The 18,971-nt window shown below is 36.9% G+C and overlaps 1 protein-coding gene across 2 annotated transcripts in view; it reads right to left on the bottom strand.

Annotated features, from left to right (window-relative positions):
- Positions 1–18,971, bottom strand: part of LOC145983963 (uncharacterized) — a 149,615-nt gene that overhangs the window by 82,442 nt on the left and 48,202 nt on the right. For both annotated transcript variants that reach the window (XM_083117185.1, XM_083117186.1), the window contains exons 2-5: positions 14,966–15,108; positions 5,955–6,124; positions 1,130–1,290; positions 585–744 (exon numbers count right to left, since the gene is read on the bottom strand). In XM_083117185.1, coding sequence (XP_082973311.1) covers positions 585–744; positions 1,130–1,290; positions 5,955–6,124; positions 14,966–15,108 — 634 coding nt within the window. The remainder of the gene's footprint in view (positions 1–584; positions 745–1,129; positions 1,291–5,954; positions 6,125–14,965; positions 15,109–18,971) is intronic.

Below are 18,971 nucleotides of genomic sequence, written 5' to 3'. Positions count from 1 at the left end.
ATCAAAATGCCAAATGTGTATTTCCTGTTTATGATCATTTATATTTTCTAGAGGTCCCCACACATACTCTTAAAGTCATCACCTTGTATATCACATCATCATGATCAAATCACGTGTAATATCTACTTTTAAGAAAAAATTCTAATCTTCATGTGACTCTTACATGAAAATATTTCGAATCTATTTCTTTGAAACTGGCAACTTTTATTGAAAAGGATCCAATACGTTCACAGGGCATTACAATTTTTACACTTTTTCAACTTTTTCTCTCTCCCTCTTTGCCTTGGCACCCATGACAACCACGTTTGTTACATTACTTCCAAACTCTGACTTTCTGATACAGATACCACTGGTATCAACCAATACTAATACATCAGCATCCACTCAGCCCTGTAGAAATTCGTATGAAAATTCCCAATTAAAATATCTTTAGGATAAAAATAATATTTCGTGGTGTTACTGTATCATCAGTTGATGCCATCTTGAATGAGTCTCCATATTCTGATAAGTTTGAGTTCATTCTGGTTCCTTCACAATTTTACATTATAAATACTATTTTAAATCCTATGTACAGATACACTTACTTCAATATCCAAAGCTTTTGATCTTAGATCTGCAGGAGCATCCTTTGCAAATGACTTAAAGCAGTCCACAATTGGACGATATCCTGTGCAACGACAAAAGTTTCCATCTAGAGAATTCTCTGCTTCCTTAACAGTTATTGATCCCTTTCTTTCCAAAGTACTGTTTTGAAGAAAATATACAAAAAGAAGCAAGACAAAAACTTTCCACTATATGTGAAGTCGCAAAAACAAATCACAGAACTGGAGGCTGAGAATATATCACGCAATATTAAAAAAAAAAAAAAACATATGGAAAGAGCTAGAATGTATCCTGTCACCTGAGTTAATAACAATGCTTTCTAAATTAAATTGAGCATACTATGTATAATTGAAAGAAAGACAATACAAAATCTTACTTGATGAATAGTTCCTTAAAGTGCATTTTCTCTTACACTGAAATTATAGGTGGGTTAAATTTGAATATTTAAAATCACTTTACATTTTCAGAAAAATCACTTACTTATTTAGTAATAATTAATTTGCTGGCTAAAGTATTGCATACAAACCTGTACATGCTCATAACAAAGCCTGGGCTACAATATCCACACTGTGTTCCATTGAATTGTGCCAACCGAGATTGTATTGGATGGTAGCCATCTTTTTTATTTCCAATTCCTTCAATCGTTGTAATTTCCCAACCATCACAAGCATATAATGGGGCTAAGCACTAAAAATACAAGCAATTATTGTGAGAATATAGGAAAATACAAACCAAATTATTTGCACTCTTGACTCAATACTTAATCACATATTCTACGTATATGAGCTTTTCTGTATGAGTGGACATATATAATAAGACACTTCATGTGACACTAAATTAGTTTTAGAAGAATGGCAATTCTATATTACATAAAGCACATACTTTATTAGGAATGATTTTTCAAGTTTTCATTTTATAAAATTTTGTAAAAAAATTGTTAACATATAAAATATATTTTTCCAACATATGTGATTTCATGGAACTGTACAATACACCTTTAGCCATAGTATTTCTTTTTGTACTACGAGGATGGTATTACAATTATGCATTCAATACAAAACAGTGATTGTAATGTTTCTGAAATGATTGAAATCCTTGTTTAGGTTAAGAAAGCAGACTAAAACTCTGAAAGTCACATTGTGTAAGTGTTGTTTATTGAAAAAGCATTAATTTTTCCAATTTCATGTTTATTTAACTGTAGTGCAACAGTAGATACGAGTGTTCTCTCCAAGTAAAAAATAAGAATGTAATACGCCACTGGTTTTTATGACACTGCTAGATTGTCATCTGGTTAACCCTTAACTGGTATCATCTCATAATGTAACATAATTGGTATCATGGTGTCTGACAGACACCTATTATATTTAATTATGTAAAACTTTATTTTCTTTGATTTTAAGTAATTATTTGTTGCATGTCCTTCTTACGTATATTTTGAAGTACTTGAAAGAAAAAAAAATCAGAAGAAATGAGGACAAGAAATATATAATACAAATTCAAAGACAACTCATATAAAATGCATTTTAAAATATATATATATATATATTTCAACTGTTTCTGGCAACACTGACCGTAGAGACGCTACGGTCAGTATTCTGTGCCTCTACTCAAAGTGTCGTCGATCTTTTATCTACCGTCTTGAAAATGCGACTCAGATCGCGAAATATTGAATTATTTCTATTCGTGTGGTAAGTGTTTACTGTCTCCTTCATTATTTGTATTTATCCGCCCTTCTGGCACCATTTCTAACCCTATTCCTGTATATATATATATATATATATATATATATATATATATATATATATATATAATACTGTTTATTATATATTTCTTTATTTTTATTTTTATTATTAACCATAAATACACAATTTAAAGTAAAAATGAAAATTGCGAAAGAATACAAATTTATAAACTAATATTTTGAAGATCAAATGCTTTTATTTTTTGGAGCGTACAGTTTCTCCCATTAGGAAGTAATATAAATAACCATTTACTTTTCATGCAAACTGATAGTGAAAATTATCATTTGTATTAACGTAGGATATATACTTATATCAGAAGAATCTGCGAAGAACAGAAAACTGTTTTTAACAAATGCAGGTACAATTTTAATCACATATTTTCACAAGGCAATCCTGACTGATTTTTCAGGCACATGTCAGGCAGATTGGCTGCTAGGCTTCTGCCAAAGGTATTTTGTTCTCCTTTTAAGTTTTAGTTCACAAAAAGTGCATGTTTTTCTAATATCAAAGAATTAAGGAACATCATGTGGCATGATATGCAATATTTACCCAAAATAGTCACAGAAAACACAAAAATGCGAAAGCAATGTTTACTAGAAAAAGTTCCATAACTGGTATCATAGGTCTCTCAGATGGACAAACAACTTTGCCATGATAAAACTCAAAGTCAGATAACAATACAGGCGAGAGATTTTCACTGCACGTAGACAACAATCCAACTCGAAGGAACAGGGAAGGAGAGAGCAATACCATGTCAGAGGAGAGAGAGAGATTGGTGCAAGAGAAAAAACGAGACGTCTCTCAGATGCATGCTACCAGTAGAGGGTTAACTTTCCACAAAAAGCATAAAGTTTACTCTTTCGTCATAAAAATTTCAATCTCATAACTAGATAATCGATTTAAGTATAGAAAGATTATACATGGAGGCATGGAACAGACTGAAGGCTATCAATTTTGAATACTGTGCCAGCGCGAAAGTTTGCCGTGATTGGTGCGAAGGGGAATGGTAGAGGAGAGGATGCCATTTCATATAGTCAGTTGCAATGGAGCATTGGGAAAATGCAACAATGTGTTACCTGTGATTGTAGTTATTATGAAAAGAAGTCTGTGACAAGAGTGCAGCATGTCTTTAGATGACAGTTCAATGTTGGTCGACATGGACACGAACCATCTCGGAATATCATATTGGCTTGGGTGAAGAAATTTGAAATATGACTAATAAAAACTGAAACAAGCCATTGTTGACTGTCATGTGTGATGCTGCCTATGTGCCCCCAACAACCCCGACAATGCAGGGGGCTCCCGAGATGTAGGGACCCCACAATGTGCTCCCAAAATTTTATATAATCGCAGAAATTCCACAGATAGTGTAGCTTATAAAAAAATCTAATTACGAAACAGAAATCTGGTTCACAGTAACATCATGTGATGATGTCTGCAATAATACAGTGGCCTATTGTCTCAGTCAGAGGGGCCCAGGTAACTAGTCATGTGGGTCCCCTCCAAAATGTAGAATTAACTTTCTTGCTCTGCAAATAGTAATCAATAGGAAAATATCCCTCATCTCATACCTTTATAGCCATGCAGTTTGTCGTAAACATTGTGTAATGTGTCAATTGTCTGCAGTTATGAATCTAGTAGAAAGATTCAGTTTCTCAACAAGTCAATTCCTTATTGCTATGCAATAAACATCAAACTTGGTATTTCATGAACTTTTACCGCTAATATTAGTTTTACAGGTGTTATTTAAAATGTAACTTCACACTAAATATTTTCAAGGGGGCCCCAAGCCTTTTCACGTTGAAATAAGAGCTGAAATGAATTTCCCACATTGTCTACACCTCTTACGTTTTACATCAAAGGGACCCAAAAACTCAGAAGGTGGAGCCTTAGGGCCATTATCCCCTCTTCTGCCACTCAGGGTATACACCGTATGAGTTAAATGTGACCATTAGTTTGTGTAATTTTGTAAGATCATTTTTGCTACATATTGAAATTTTGTAGACATTTTATCTGTCAAATTAGTTCTTATTTTTCAATGTGTTACTATTATGTCATCTGCAGTGTTAGAAGTGAAAATTCCTAGCTGTGAATTTCCTTATTCGAGTTTGAGGATAGAAGGAAGGATCCTTTTATGGAACAACTTGAAGACAATGCAGTAGGTGGAGGAGGAAGCTTATGCAAATTCGAGCACTGAATGATCTATTAATAAAATAGTTCTTGTTTCATGAAAAAGTCTTTAAGAAATATATGATCAATGGTCTATTGAAAAGAAATTTCAACTTTAAAATTGAATAATGATATTGAGGTCCACTAACCTGTGGCAAACTCTTTTGGTATGTGTGTGTGGGGGGGGGGGGAGCTCCGTTTCTACAAGCAGCATTTCATTGTGTGACAATTTTTCATTGAATTGTGTCCCATCACAGTTCTATTATCTATCTCTGAAGACTGGAATCCATGGCTATTTCTTCGTGCAGATTACTACCTTGTGATGTTAAGTCACAACAACAATCTAGATGTCCAGTTCAACTCCCATAACTGAAGTGATAGTTTGCTTCAGTATATTACTCAGTATAAGTAATATAGTAATGATAGCAACTCTTACGTTGAACCTTGGCCTGGCACAGCCAGGGGATGGCTTAGGGCTGAAGATGCATCCACTTCAAAGTTGAAAAGAGGAGTGTTTACTATCCTTTAACAATTTCCCTTAAACAGTTTTTTTTTAAAAAGAATATCTGTGTATTATAGTATGTAATTCCATTAAAAAAATGTTTCAAGCAAAAAATACAAAGGATTGTGAACAAAATATTTGGCTGTGTGAAGCCTCCCCCCCTCCCCTCCAAAAAAGATAACTGTGCTGATGCATTGAAGTAAGAGAAAATATTTCCAGATTCTTCTTCCAGTTATTTATCAGAGATTCAGACCATCCTGATTTAGTTTCAAGAAGGTACTACAGTAATATGTAAGCTGATAACAAAAAATGGGAGGGCAGAGTATTTGCGGTAAAAGTTAATTACCTGTACAACTGGGGGGAAGGGGGACTAGCTAACTATTGTACATCCATCCCACTCTGATATCATGTTGTTTTTTTGTCACGAAGGAGGCCTCCAATATTTTACTTCCGCTACGCCACTGCTTTGTAGTAACAGACTGAGTTTTGTACTTTAGATATGGAGTTCGTTATAAATTGTTAAGTGGCAGTTTGATGTTAAATACATAATGTTGGATTATGAGGTGCATATCTTTTAAAATCAACTCAACTCCTTGAGTGCAATCTTCGTGTGTTTCAATACACAGCATTGATGAAGTTGCCGCTATTGATGAGGACCTATGGAGGCATGTGTAGGGTAACTTTGAGACATGCTTGATGTAAACGGAAACCATCTGCCTGATGTAGTTTTAAAGAAAATAAACTTGTAATCTGTAAGTAATAAATAGCATACTTGGACGTATTTAGACACGGTTTCACTTATTTTTCCCTCTCTTCATATATTGGCCATTTGAAATGTGTCCGTCGGCTCCACGCCACTCTGTCTATTCAAGAAAGAGAACAATATTGTATTATTATATTTACAATACAGAGTATTGAACATATTTTCTTAAACTTACTGAATTAACAGAGAAAATTTCATCCAGTTCACTGAGTGGATTCTTCCTTTTGACAGATACAATGCAAGAACCACATCCACCTTGGCGACACATGAATTTTGTACCTGGTAGGTGAGCTTGATCCCTCAGGAAATCAACAAGTCTGGCTTCGGCTGGCATTTCATTTTTTACTGAAAAGTATTATTCAAAAGTCCATTAAATTATAAAATAATTCAATGAATAAGCTTTAAAGTGTTCCTTTTGTAAAATTATGAATGTTCCTAATGTTACAGAAAATTCAATTCAAATTATATATACACACAGAGAAATTTCAGCTTCATATGAGGTTTGACCAAAATGAAAGTAATTTATTCTGCAACTCAGAAAGGTGGTGTGAATAGATAAACTTGAAACTGTGTGACATACTCTCTCTTCTCAAAGTGATTATCAATGTAATTATTTCACCTCATTTAGTCAGTGGCGTATTCTCCCTGTTATCTGGAATACCACTGGTAAACCACCTTTTGCCAGAACATTTGAAGATGTTGGACTTCTGTTTTTGTTATACTTGCATGCCTGCATTGTTGTTTCATTTCTATTACATCTAATTAATACATAATAAATATACACAATAAATAAGAATTGCTGCAGTAAAGGCCACTGAATATGTCACTGATGCATTGGTGTTTTATCATATCTCATTAATACATAATAAATATGAACAATAAAAAATAATTGTTGGGGTAAACCAGGTCAAATTTTCAGAATATGCCAATGCATTCAGTGATGAAATGAATTATTGAAACCAGTGGAGCCCTTCCCTCCAATGGTGTAATCAAGGGATAATGGGTTCAGTACCTGGTGGAAGCACATAATTGTTTGAATCCCACTACAATCTGTAGGTCCAATCCTGATTAGCTTATCTTCTGTCTCCTGTGGTAGTCTGTATTGAGATTATCTACTAAATGAATTGATGGTGGAGAAAAAAAACAACATTTTTTGTAGATTTATTTTGTATAATAGGTAATTGAACCTAAAAGAGATGAAACATCAAGTGAGTGGAGAAGGTTGCATAATACTGAACTCCATAATCAATCTTCACCACCAGGTATCATTATAAAAAAAAAAAATAAGATCTCGGCCAATTGTAGGGTGATTTTTTTAAAACTCATGGTTTTCTTTGTTGCGTAAAATTTGTAAATGAAGTATTATTTCCATGCGGTTTGCGGAAAATGAATAAGGAAGGATGGGAGATTTATTGGAGTATGTTTACCGGTTTATATGCATCCCAGGTAATATCGCCCACGCCTCAACAAAAACAGCAAATATTCACCAGTGTACCTTTCGCGTCTATATGGTCTGGGGGTTTGGATGCAGTGCGGAGGTTTAAGTTTCCTCCTGTAGATAGCACCGTTGTCATTGTCAACAATAACCAGGAAACTGAGCTGTTGTATTGTTGTGCTGGAAAGTTGTGTGCTTTTGCGTAATTGTTGTCCTGAAAAGTTGTGTTATTGTGATCAGGACACACAGTAAGAATGGTGTACTCCTTGCAGGAATGTGTGTTTATTGTGAAAAGTTTTTGGAAAACTGATTCTGTTGTTGCTACGCAAAGGGCATTTAGAAACAAATTTGCCTCACGTTCTGCCCCAGACAGGAACACAATATTGTCGCTAGTGAAGAAATTAGAAGAAACAGGATCGCTTCTGAGTGAGACAGGGAAACATCGGACCCTGCGGGCAGGTGTTGTGGAAGATGTCAGTGCTCGACTCTTGAGGTCGAACAAGAAATCTCTCCGTCGTTTGTCACAAGAAACCGGCTATAGCTATTCAACATGTCAAATGGCAGCAAAAACTGCGAAACTAAGAGCGTACAAAATTACAGCTGTTCAAGAATTGTAGGATCCAGATAAAGTTAAACATGTAGATTACTGTAATTGGTTTTTAATGTTTATTGTGCGTAATCCTGATATTCTGAAAATAACGTGGTTTACTGATGAAGCCTGGTTTCATCTCTCTGGGTATGTTAATTCTCAGAATACATGGATATGGGCAGATGAAATCCACATAGTGTAATCAAAATTCCGTTGCACTCACAGAAAGTTGGGGTATGGTGCGCTGTCCCAGCATCACGTATACTGGGTCCAATCTTCTTCAATGAAACAGTGAACACAGCGGTACAGGGCAATATTCATGGAATTTGTTGAAAGTTTGGACGACATTGAACTCACACAGGGTTATTTTCAACAGGATGGTGCTACATGCCATACATCGCATGACAGTATGGCACTGATTGAAAGTTTCTTTGCGAATAGGGTTATTTCAAAGGGATTGTGGCCTCCAAGGTCTCCAGGCTTAACTTCACTTGACTTCTTTCTGTAGGGCTTCCTAAAGGGACGTATGTACACAAGCAACCCTACATCCCTGGAAATGTTGAAGCAGAACATTATCACTGAAAATGCGAACATTAGCACAGAAACACTATGTCAGACAGCCCTTAACATGGAACGGCGTGTTCGACTTTGTTTACAGGAAGGAGGTCGACACTTTCAGCACCTTCTTTAAAGGTGAGATGTTATGTCATATGTCTGTGCCATAATTTTTATGTTTTATTTATGTTTGAGTGAATACAAAAAAAAGAACTCATTTTCATTAATTCAGTTTAGCAAAAATCCAATACTTCAATGTTATTGTAGAGTACACTGGTGAATATTTGCTGTTTTTGTTGAGGCGTGGGCAATATCACCCGGGATGCATATAAACCGGTAAACATACTCCAATAAATCTCCCATCCTTCCTTATTCATTTCCCACAAACCGCATGGAAATAATACTTCATTTACAAATTTTACGCAACAAAGAAAACCATGAGTTTTAAAAAAATCACCCTGTACATTGGCATTCATGGGAGAATTTACAGCATTCTTGTTTGGAAAATTGACAGGCAAGCCAAAAAAAAGTTAAGGAAGTGGTACAGATGGTGAAGAGTTGATTGATATTGCCTAGATAGAAGATGTACAGTCACGGACACTTCTGGGTTGTAACGACCCTATTGAAGAAGCACTGAAGCAAGCCATCCATGTCTGAACACCAAGCGTCTTGTGACTAGACAACCCTACCATCATTGCAATTCTGCGGCTTGTATACCAGTCACGGCTATACATCTCTGTAAATTGAGTAGTGATGCCAAAGAGAAAATATGAGATGAAGATTGTCGATCGTAATGTCTCGTGTTCTCGACATGGAATAATACTCGGTCCATGTTACATTCCATTATTTAATGTTGTTTGGGAACGAACCTGACGGACTGGGTTTATATTTCCACTCCTTGCATTACAGTAAATTCCATATTTTACAATTATATTAATGCTTTGAACGAATATAATGCCCAGAAAAACATCGAACACACGTGCACACCACTCTTCTCACACACATGTACGTGAAAACAAACACACAAAGCTAAGTTTTAACTTCCAAGTAAATGTCCAAATAACAGTAACTGGAGAAGCACGATGTGCGAAACATGGGATTTTTCACAGAAAGGCCAAGGGTCCCGGGTTCGAATCCCGGTCGGGCTTGGTTGTTTGTGAATGTCCATTCATCAATTTCATCATTTCATCACTCATCCCCATCTTCGCAAATTAGCCAAGAGGCACAAAACGCGAAGTAAAATAAACTAAATCAAATCAAAATCAAATTCACAGAAAGAATGCGTCTATTTTTGACATACATGGTTTCTATTAATAGACAATGAAACAATTATGAGATAAATTAACATGCATTTTCGTCTTCAGTTGTTGAGGAAGGAAACAGATTGACTGGAAAAAAGGAAACATGGTGTTAGTGATAGAGTGTTGGTTAGCGTACAGAGCTTTCATCAGTGAGGTCTAGGTTCGATCCCCACCAAGGACAATATTTTTTATTCTTTTCTATTAGTGAAGAAGTATGTAATATTGTTTTCTAGGAATTTTGACGAAAGGATACACATCAAATTTGTTCGTTTAATCTGTATTTTCATTCTTCTAATAAGTTCTCTATCACAAGAGGATATAGAGATTCTCTATCTAGGCGATGGATATCTTCTCAATGGTTCCGTAGCTACGATTCTCCAGTCCCTTCCACCCACTTGTCTTATTTATTTACTTCATTCATATCAACTCATGAAATACCATGAATCTAACGAAAACACACAGATATAGTTAGAACAAGAAACACACCTCGCGTCGAAGGTTCCAGACTCGAGTTCTGGCTTTTTTGCGAGGGTGATTATTTCTGTGTCTGTTTATCATGTTTGTCTAAAGAATATTCCTCATTATTGCCGTGATTAATCTAGGGAGAGACCAAAGCGACTGAAATAACAAAAGTACAGAAAATGCAAGACACATCTGCCTTGGAAATTAGCAATCTGAAAATTAACTTGCGTTTCAGTCGACTATTTTCGAAAGAGTTTCGTGTTGTCTCGTTTGAAGTGTTGGTTATCATGTCGGACTAGCATGCGGGCAACCCGAGTTCAAGCCCAGCGGAAAGATAGTTTTCTTTTGTTGTTTTTTCAACCTTATTTATAAAACAGGTTTCTGCAAAACGTTTTAAATTGCATGCCACTTTGTATGTTGGTAATCTGAAAGCAGCAAAGATGAAAATTTGATGTTCCGAAGCGACGATGTATTTGTGTATGTGTTGAAAAAACGCAGTTATTTATTAGCGAAAAACATGCAGCCACGTGATCATTGAGAACGCTTCGTAGTTGTCAGTGCTAATATGGCTGTAGCTACAGTCTGTCAACACACACCAAGTTTCACGTTCCCCGTAAAATGATTACCTTTCCACGTTTCAAAATCATGAGTGCTGTCTAAAGCAATACTTTGATACTTGCGTTTGCATGTTCGAATCTAAAGTAATACGAAACTTTTTTTCCCAGGAAATGACATTGAAACCATTAATAACTGTTTGCAATGTGATATTGATATCACATATGGAAAGAATAAAAATGGAGAATTTCGCTTAAAACAACTTATAAATATATTAAATTATGTGGATACCTGATGTGAAACGTAGGGGAACCTGTCCTAAAATGACATACGGTAAGGAAAAAATGCTGTAGCAAGTGCATTAATTGCAACTCTTTGTTTATTTTTTACATATTAAGAACTCAAAGCATTACCTTTTATATGGTACAGTTAAAAATAATATACAGGGTGTCCAGATTAGACCTTTAACATTACAAAAGAGCATAATTTTGAAAAGATTTTGAAAATTGTTGTGATTTAGTGAGTTTTTTACTAAAGTGTTACCGTGAACGTGAAAATAAAGCGAAATGAATCAGGTGAGATACTGATAAAGTAAAATTTTAAATCACCAAGACCGATTGTTGGACAAAGAATTAGGCCTGCCAAGACCAGAGCTTTGCCTAAATCAAGTGTTCAAAGATAAAAACAAAACACAACAGAAAATTTAATAAAAATATGTACGAAAAGTGGATATGGATGTGGAGGTGTCCTCCTGCTAATTCCCTTTTTTTGTTTTACGTGCATTTTATTCAAAGGAGAAGACATAACTAAAAGTTAGGTAATAATTGAATTGTTGTTTTAAATCCACTTTATGCACAGTAAGACTAATCGGGACTGGACCTACAGTTTAAAGTGAGATCCGAACCCCTATTTGCATCCACCGGGTGTCAAACCCGGGACCCCTTTATTACAAGGCGACGACGACTTTGACATTGATATGAGTCTCGCTGTCTTGGGGAAAACAGACACCAATGTGCAATTTGATGATCGTTGTAGAGTTTTAAGACATAATGAGCTTGTGTACAAAAAGAAATATATATTTGTCATGTATTATCGATGCGATTAAAATTTGTGAGGAATTTGAATGGGCTTTGCATGGTCATGACAAAACAGAGGACTCATTAATTGCACCACGACTCTCAATTATGTTTTGAAAGACCATTTAGAAAGTGGTTCAAGTGTCTTCAAAGGTACATCAAAGATAATTCAAAATGAACTTTCAGCTACGATTTTCTCTGTTTGCAGGAAGCATATTTTATCATATTTAACCCATATGTTGATTGTGCCCTACCTCTTGCAAACCTCACGAACCGCCACTGGTTCCAATTGAAATTTTAATTGGTTTGAGTTGACTTCAACTGGAATGAACTGGATTCAATTGGATGCCCAGTAATTGTATCAGAATGAATTGTCTTTAATCTGAATCTCAACTGAAAGCAGGCACGTATCCAGGAATTCCTTTCGGGGGGGGGGGGGTTTAAAAAAACATCATATTTGTATGTTTAAGGCCTGTGGTGGCGATTGGGTTCCAAAACGGCGGGGGGGGGGGGGGCAAGTAAAGTTTACTTTCTCTTGGTAGACAAGGCCTAGGATTAAGAGGCAAAAAAATGGGGAGCAACATCCCCTAAATCGTTGCCACTGTTTAAGGCTGCCATTTTAATCAGAACATGAAATCGGAACGTTTTGTACCACTCGACTCCCCTGTTTCCATGCATTAACATTGTGTGCCGGAACCATCTGAGTGTGTGTGTTTGTCCATTTCTTCTCATCAGGCATCAACACATCTATGGTGTCTGAGTGTTTTTACGAAGCAGTTACACATGCACGGGATGGATAATCCACTCGACAACGCGAGATTCAAACTGTGGGCTGTGAGGTGGATGCAGACAGTTCTCGAATATTTCTCTGATTCGAGCCTGACCACCACTACTGTGTCTTGTCCTCCCATGTTTGCAGCTCTTATAAAAGCCGAAACCCACTAAATTGTTCATATTCAGGTATCTGAAAACCCTTCCATTCCCAACACATCTAATGTTCCCAACATGATCAAATGCTTACTTATTTATTTCTAGTGATGTGCCCAAGGGAGGATTGGTGGGGTCATAACCCCATTTGATCCAGTATTCCTTAAAAAAGGAATGTCAAAGACAGGAAAAGATGGCAAAATGAGGACTGACTACCAAATAGTATTCATAACCCGTCTCCCTACCGATAATCCTTTATCTCGGACACATTTTTTTAAAATCAACTCACCAGACGTTTTATCATTTTGTATTCGATACTTAGGTAAAATGCATTCTTCCTGCAGGTTTGGATATTATCCTTAAGGGTGCTTTCACCTGCCTTCGCATCTAACCTTAACAAAGCCCTAATTTTCCATCCTTGTGACTTGGAGCTTCAAGACTTAAGTAGATTTCAGACCGAAGGGATACACGATACATGACTTATGGAATGAGCCAATCAACAAAAACGTTTCACACCATAGCGACACAAAAGGCCTCACAAACCAACGTTCGACTTGTGAAATCCTCAGGCAACACAGTGTGAAATCTCCCTTAGTAGGCCACTGTCATCGTCACCTCGAAGCAGCAGCTCATGTTGACCACCGAAGAAAAATTGTTGCCGCACGGGCATGGTGTTTAATTTTGATGTTAATAGACCTCAATATTATCATTCATAGTTTTAACGATGCAATTTCTTTTCGATAGACTACTCATATTTCTTTCAGACTATTTTAATGAAACAAGAACCATTTTGTTAATAGATCATCAGTGCTCAAAGAGCTTGTGTAAGCAGGGAGTGTAAAGGACGCAAGGGGAAGGGGTGCTATCCCCCAGCTAAAAAAATCATAAAGCATCCCTTTCCAGCTAGGATAATTTGCATAAGCATCCTCCTCCACCTACTGCACTATCTTCACGTTGATCCATGTAAGGATCCTTCCTTTCCCCTAAATCGAACAAGCAAATTCGCAGCTAGGGATTTTCACTTCGAGCACTGTATAGGCCCATGGTGGAATAAGGGCAACTGGGCCTAAGGGCAACAGGGATAATTACCCTGGGCTCCACCTCTGGAGTTTTCAGACCCCTTTGAAGTAAAACATGAGAGGTGTGAACAATGTGGGATATTTATCGCTGATCTTATTTCAATTTCATATTGAGGCTACGTTTACGATAAACTGCGTAGCTATAAAGGTATGAGATGAGAGAATGTACCTATCGATTGCCATCTGTGAGTAAGTTAATTCTGTGCTTCGGAAGAGACCAATATGTCAAGTTGCCCTGGCCCCTCTGGCTGAGACAATATGCCACTGCTTATTATCGCGGACGTTGCCATGTATGATATATTACTGGGAACCAGATTTCTGTTTCGTAAATCCATTTTTTTAAATAAGCGACACTATCTGTTGAATATCTGGGATTGTTTAAAATTTCAGAAGCACAAACAGAAAACATAGCGAGGCAACTACACCTCGGGGCCCTCCCGCGTTGCGGGGGTGGCTGCTACGCCACTGCTGTGATGTCTTCATTAGCTGAGAGGTCGTTTTCCAAGCTAAAGTTGATCAAAAATCACTTGAGAAGCATAATGACAAGAGTGAGATTGAGTGGACTGATGCAGTTAAGCATTGAAAGCAATCGGGCTCGAAAACTGGACTTGACCAAACTAGCACAAAAATTTGCATCCATCAAAAATGCAGAGGACTGGTAATGGTCATTTAACAATATTGTAATTTTTGTAGTAAGAGTGCATATATATATATATATATATATTTACAGTTTTGTCTGTTGTCTATACTTTCGTACCAATTCTTACACTGATTCAAATTACATGTATGTATTTTCATATTTTTATATATGTATATGTCTAACATAAATATAGGCGTGAATTAATATTATAGAAAATAAAGCTAAAAAAACAAAAAAGAAAAAAACCGAGTAGGGGCACACAACTGAAAGTTGCATGGGAGCACAGAGCATGTTAGTTACACTACTGACTGGAAAACAATTTTTGCTACAATATCTTAATTTTAGTACATTAATTTGCTACCACACTCTTCATTCCCTCTAAACATAAAAGTTCAGAATGTTAATCATTCAGTTACACAGGAACCCAACATTATTTATCAGTACACACAAACATGTGCACACATGCACACATTGTCATTTTATCTTAGTTTCATAACTGGCAAATAGTTTTTGCTCCCTACATAAAAAAAAGGTTGCTAAAACAAAAGCTTTTTTGAATGTGCATACCTGTGTATGATTTTTTATTCACAGTGAATGTTACATGGTCCACGGGAACAGTTTCCACCTGAAATTTAAGAAGTTTTGAACAAACTCGACACCTGCCACCATAAACACCAGCGTCAAGAGGAGGTCCTGTGTCAGGTATTAATCTGAAATAATAAAGGTACAAAGTGGAAAATTAAAATATATTGAGTACAACACTTGCATGTTTCAGTAAAAATTAGTTCCAATACAGCAATTTTTATGCAGGATTTGTTTGAAGATATTATCTCCAGTTATTTGCCACATTAATATCACAACTTGCCTGGTTCATAATTTCTGCGTTATATATATTTTAAGTTTCAAGACATTTGTTCAATAAGGCTTATATTGCTTCTCAAACAAGATTACTGCAGGAGATGCTGCTGTGATTGAAACCCACCATTTCATCCCCACAATTTTTTGTTGACTGTAAATTATTTTTTAAATCTTGGAAATTCTTATTTAAATGTACTACACTGCAGCTATACATGGACTCAACAGCTATATTAGGCATCTATGCATATACTCCACTACTTAATAATACCCCCTTCCATGTTGCAATGATGATGGGTATGATGGTAATGATGATATACACTCCATCCTGGGAATCTCTGGAGGAAGTAAACAAAAACAACTCTCTGCGCAAGTAGTGAGTCAATGAACTCATGATAGGAAAAGTGAATGCAACCACCAGTCATTTGCAGCAGCATGCACACTGCTTTGTTCCACCAACTCTCTTCTGTTAGATGCAGCCCTGCTCCACAGATTTCCGAGACATATTAAGGTTATTATACACTGCTGTTCTGCCACTTTTGCCTAATTGCAACGATGGAGATGAATGGTAATAAGAGAAATGGATGAAGGGACAAAAACAAACACATGTGGAAGAGACAAAACAAACTGAAACCACCACAGAGTATTATCTTGGCTGCGTGTCCAGGCGCCCCAGGCCCGTAGCTAGCTAGCTTTGCCCCCCCCCCCCTGTGAAAAATACAGAACACATTATTAACCTGGAATTCTCACTAATCTTTACAATAATCATCATAGGCGTGCCTACGGGGCGGGGCAAGGGGGGGCATTGCCCCATCTAATCACTGACGTTCGCAGATTTTTTCCACAAAGGGACAAGCAAGGTATTTTTCTATGGGGCATATTACCACGATATTAGTGCTGTCCCCTCAAAAAACACCATTTGAATTTGAAATTATAGCATTCCTGCATCCTCATTACATAATAATTAATGTAAACTACTATGACTGAAATCAAATTATACGTGTGAAATATATACTTTTAGGATGACCTTCGTTTTCGAAGGAGGAGGTGTAGTCATCCTTGCCCCCCTTCCAGACATTCCATGCCCCTATATTATTATACTTTCACCTAGAAATTTAGTGGAGAGGAATCTTATCGCTGTTATTAAACAATATTATACTCTAAGGCTACGGCCAGACGAGCGATATTTACTGCCAGAATTCTGCCGTAAATGTAGCTGAAGAAATGCACCCTTAGGTCGTAAATGGGAGTGGCCAGAAGCAGCAGTAATTGTAGCCAGTTTGGCGCGTCTTCAAGGTCGTGTCGCGAAGGAATGCGCCGGGACCCATTTTTTCCGCAGTATTTGCCGCGTGAGCGTGGCCACGCGTAGCGATATTTGTAGCTGCCACATTTACTGCGGTAATTTAACTGTCGAACTGTACAACTATGGATTATATTGACAGTGAACATGTAATAATTGAAGTCCAAAAGTATCCCTGTTTGTTTGACACGAATTGTGAGGACTACAAGAACAGAAACATGAAGATGGATGCGTGGATGAAAGTGACAATGGATGTGGTTGGTGAGAAGTGGGGAGATATGACCTCTGAAGAAAGAAACGACATAGGTAAGTACTTGAAACGAATCAAAATGTATTGAAAATACAAAGTACATAGTTATTATTTTTTACACTATTACGTCAATTAGCAGGTTAGGATTTTTGTTTACTACAAACATTGCAATGAACAAGACGAAATGAAATGATATTGATAGTAAATGAAAACATAGTATAATGTATTACTATGCTCATAAGTGGGTTAAACGAAAGTAAATAATTACAGCCAATGCCAATGGTGTGTTCCATGCAGGGGTGGGGGAGCATAGTATAGAAAAAGTTTTGAACATTTTGAGAACAGCTTTACAAGCAATCGTTTTGCCAGGGAAGTGATCCTTGATCAGAACAAAAATAGGTAGTGAAAGCATCTCTCATCCGAACACCACTTTTATTTCCTCTTGTTCCCTGAGCAGGTATATTCTCTAGTGGACATGAAAGTGTATCCTCAAAGTTGTACCCATCTCTCTTCCTAACAAAATTGTGTAGTACACAGCATGCTTTGATAATACAATCGGCAAACTCCGGACTAACATCAATGGGGCGATGGAACAGCCGCCATTTATTTGCTAATATGCCAAATGCACATTCAACAAATCTTCTTGCTCTGGTAAGTCGATAATTGAATATCTTCTTTTCAGGTGTTAGGTTTTTGTTAGGATATGGCCTCAGCAAACTTGAGCAGAGTGCGAAGGCCTCATCAGCTACAAACACATATGGAATTGGATCACCTGCATGTTCACTTGAAAATGTCTTGGGCTCTGGTAAAGATAATGTGTTAGAATAGATTTGTTCCCCCAAATCTGTAGCCTTTAATACATTTGAATCACTTTCTTTTCCATAAGCTCCAGCATTTATGTACGTGAAGCAATCAGAGACGCAGCTGATCTGAAACTTGTTGGAGAGCGGGGGGATGGGGTGGAGGTTCTGGACCTAACAAAGTTGTATGTATGTACAGTCACGGACACTGCTGGGTTGTAACGATCCTATTGAAGAAGCACTGAAGCAAGTCCTCCATGTCTGACCATCATGCGCCGTGTGACTAGACAACCCAACCAACATTGCAATTTTTCGGCTTGTATGCCAGTCACGAGTATACATCTCTGTAAATTGAGCAGTGATGCTAAAGAAAAATACGAGATGAAGATTGTCGGAAGTAATGTCTCGTGTTCACGACATGGAATAATACTCGGTCCACGTTACGTTCCTTTATTTAATGTTGTTTGGGAACGAACCTGATGGACTGGGTTTATATTTTCACTCCTTGCATTACACTGCATTATCGATGATGGGAATGAGTGATGATATGATGAAATTGATGACTGGACACTTATGCCCCGCCTGTCTCTTGATCTGTTCTTCTGTATTATGCTTTTGTAACATGAATGTTTTTCTTTTCAATATTGTTCTGCAGGACGTCCGGAAACATGGATCAAACTGATGACCAAATTGACCACAGAACAGAGGAAGAACTCTCGCAGACCATTACCAGCAATGCCACCTCTTCGACGGAACACTTTAAAGCTGTACCTGCCAAACGAAAGAGGAGATCTGGAGATTCATTTGAGAGGGAATTGTTGGACATTCTTGGAAAAAACTGGCCCGACCCACATGAAAATGATCCTGACAAAATGTTTCTATTATCATTGCTACCAACTGTGAAAACACTACATCCTTCAGATAAATTAGAATTTCAGATAAAGGTCATGCAGTTGCTCAAGTCTTACGATGATGCTGCTGAACGCAGGGGTTCATTTCAAGCAGTTTCCCCTACAAATTTGCTTCCCCAAACTTCATGCACATCATCATCATCCAGAACTACCGTTGAATCAGATGTTGAATCAGAGTCAGTGTTATCTTTCTTTGATTTGTAGAGAACATTTTATCTTGTTATGTTCTAGTTTTATCAATGTCTGTGTAGTATGTATTACCTTTTTACTTTCAGTAATATTAAACTAAACTTACCGTAATGTAACTGCGAGTTTCTCTTCCACACTTATACAGTCCCTCATAACTGTACCTTCTCTTTTCAGGCTACCACTCACAGTTGCAAGTAGCAGTTCAAAGGAGCTTGTAGACATTCTATAATATTCAAAAAACTTATCTGGATAGTCTTTCAGTTTCCTA

This window comes from Lepisma saccharinum, chromosome 2 (genome assembly GCF_977018435.1).
Source record: "Lepisma saccharinum chromosome 2, izLepSacc3.1, whole genome shotgun sequence".
NCBI lineage: Eukaryota > Metazoa > Arthropoda > Insecta > Zygentoma > Lepismatidae > Lepisma > Lepisma saccharinum.
The sequence above is the reverse complement of the archived record's forward strand: the minus strand, read 5'-3'. Positions and strand labels throughout refer to the sequence as shown.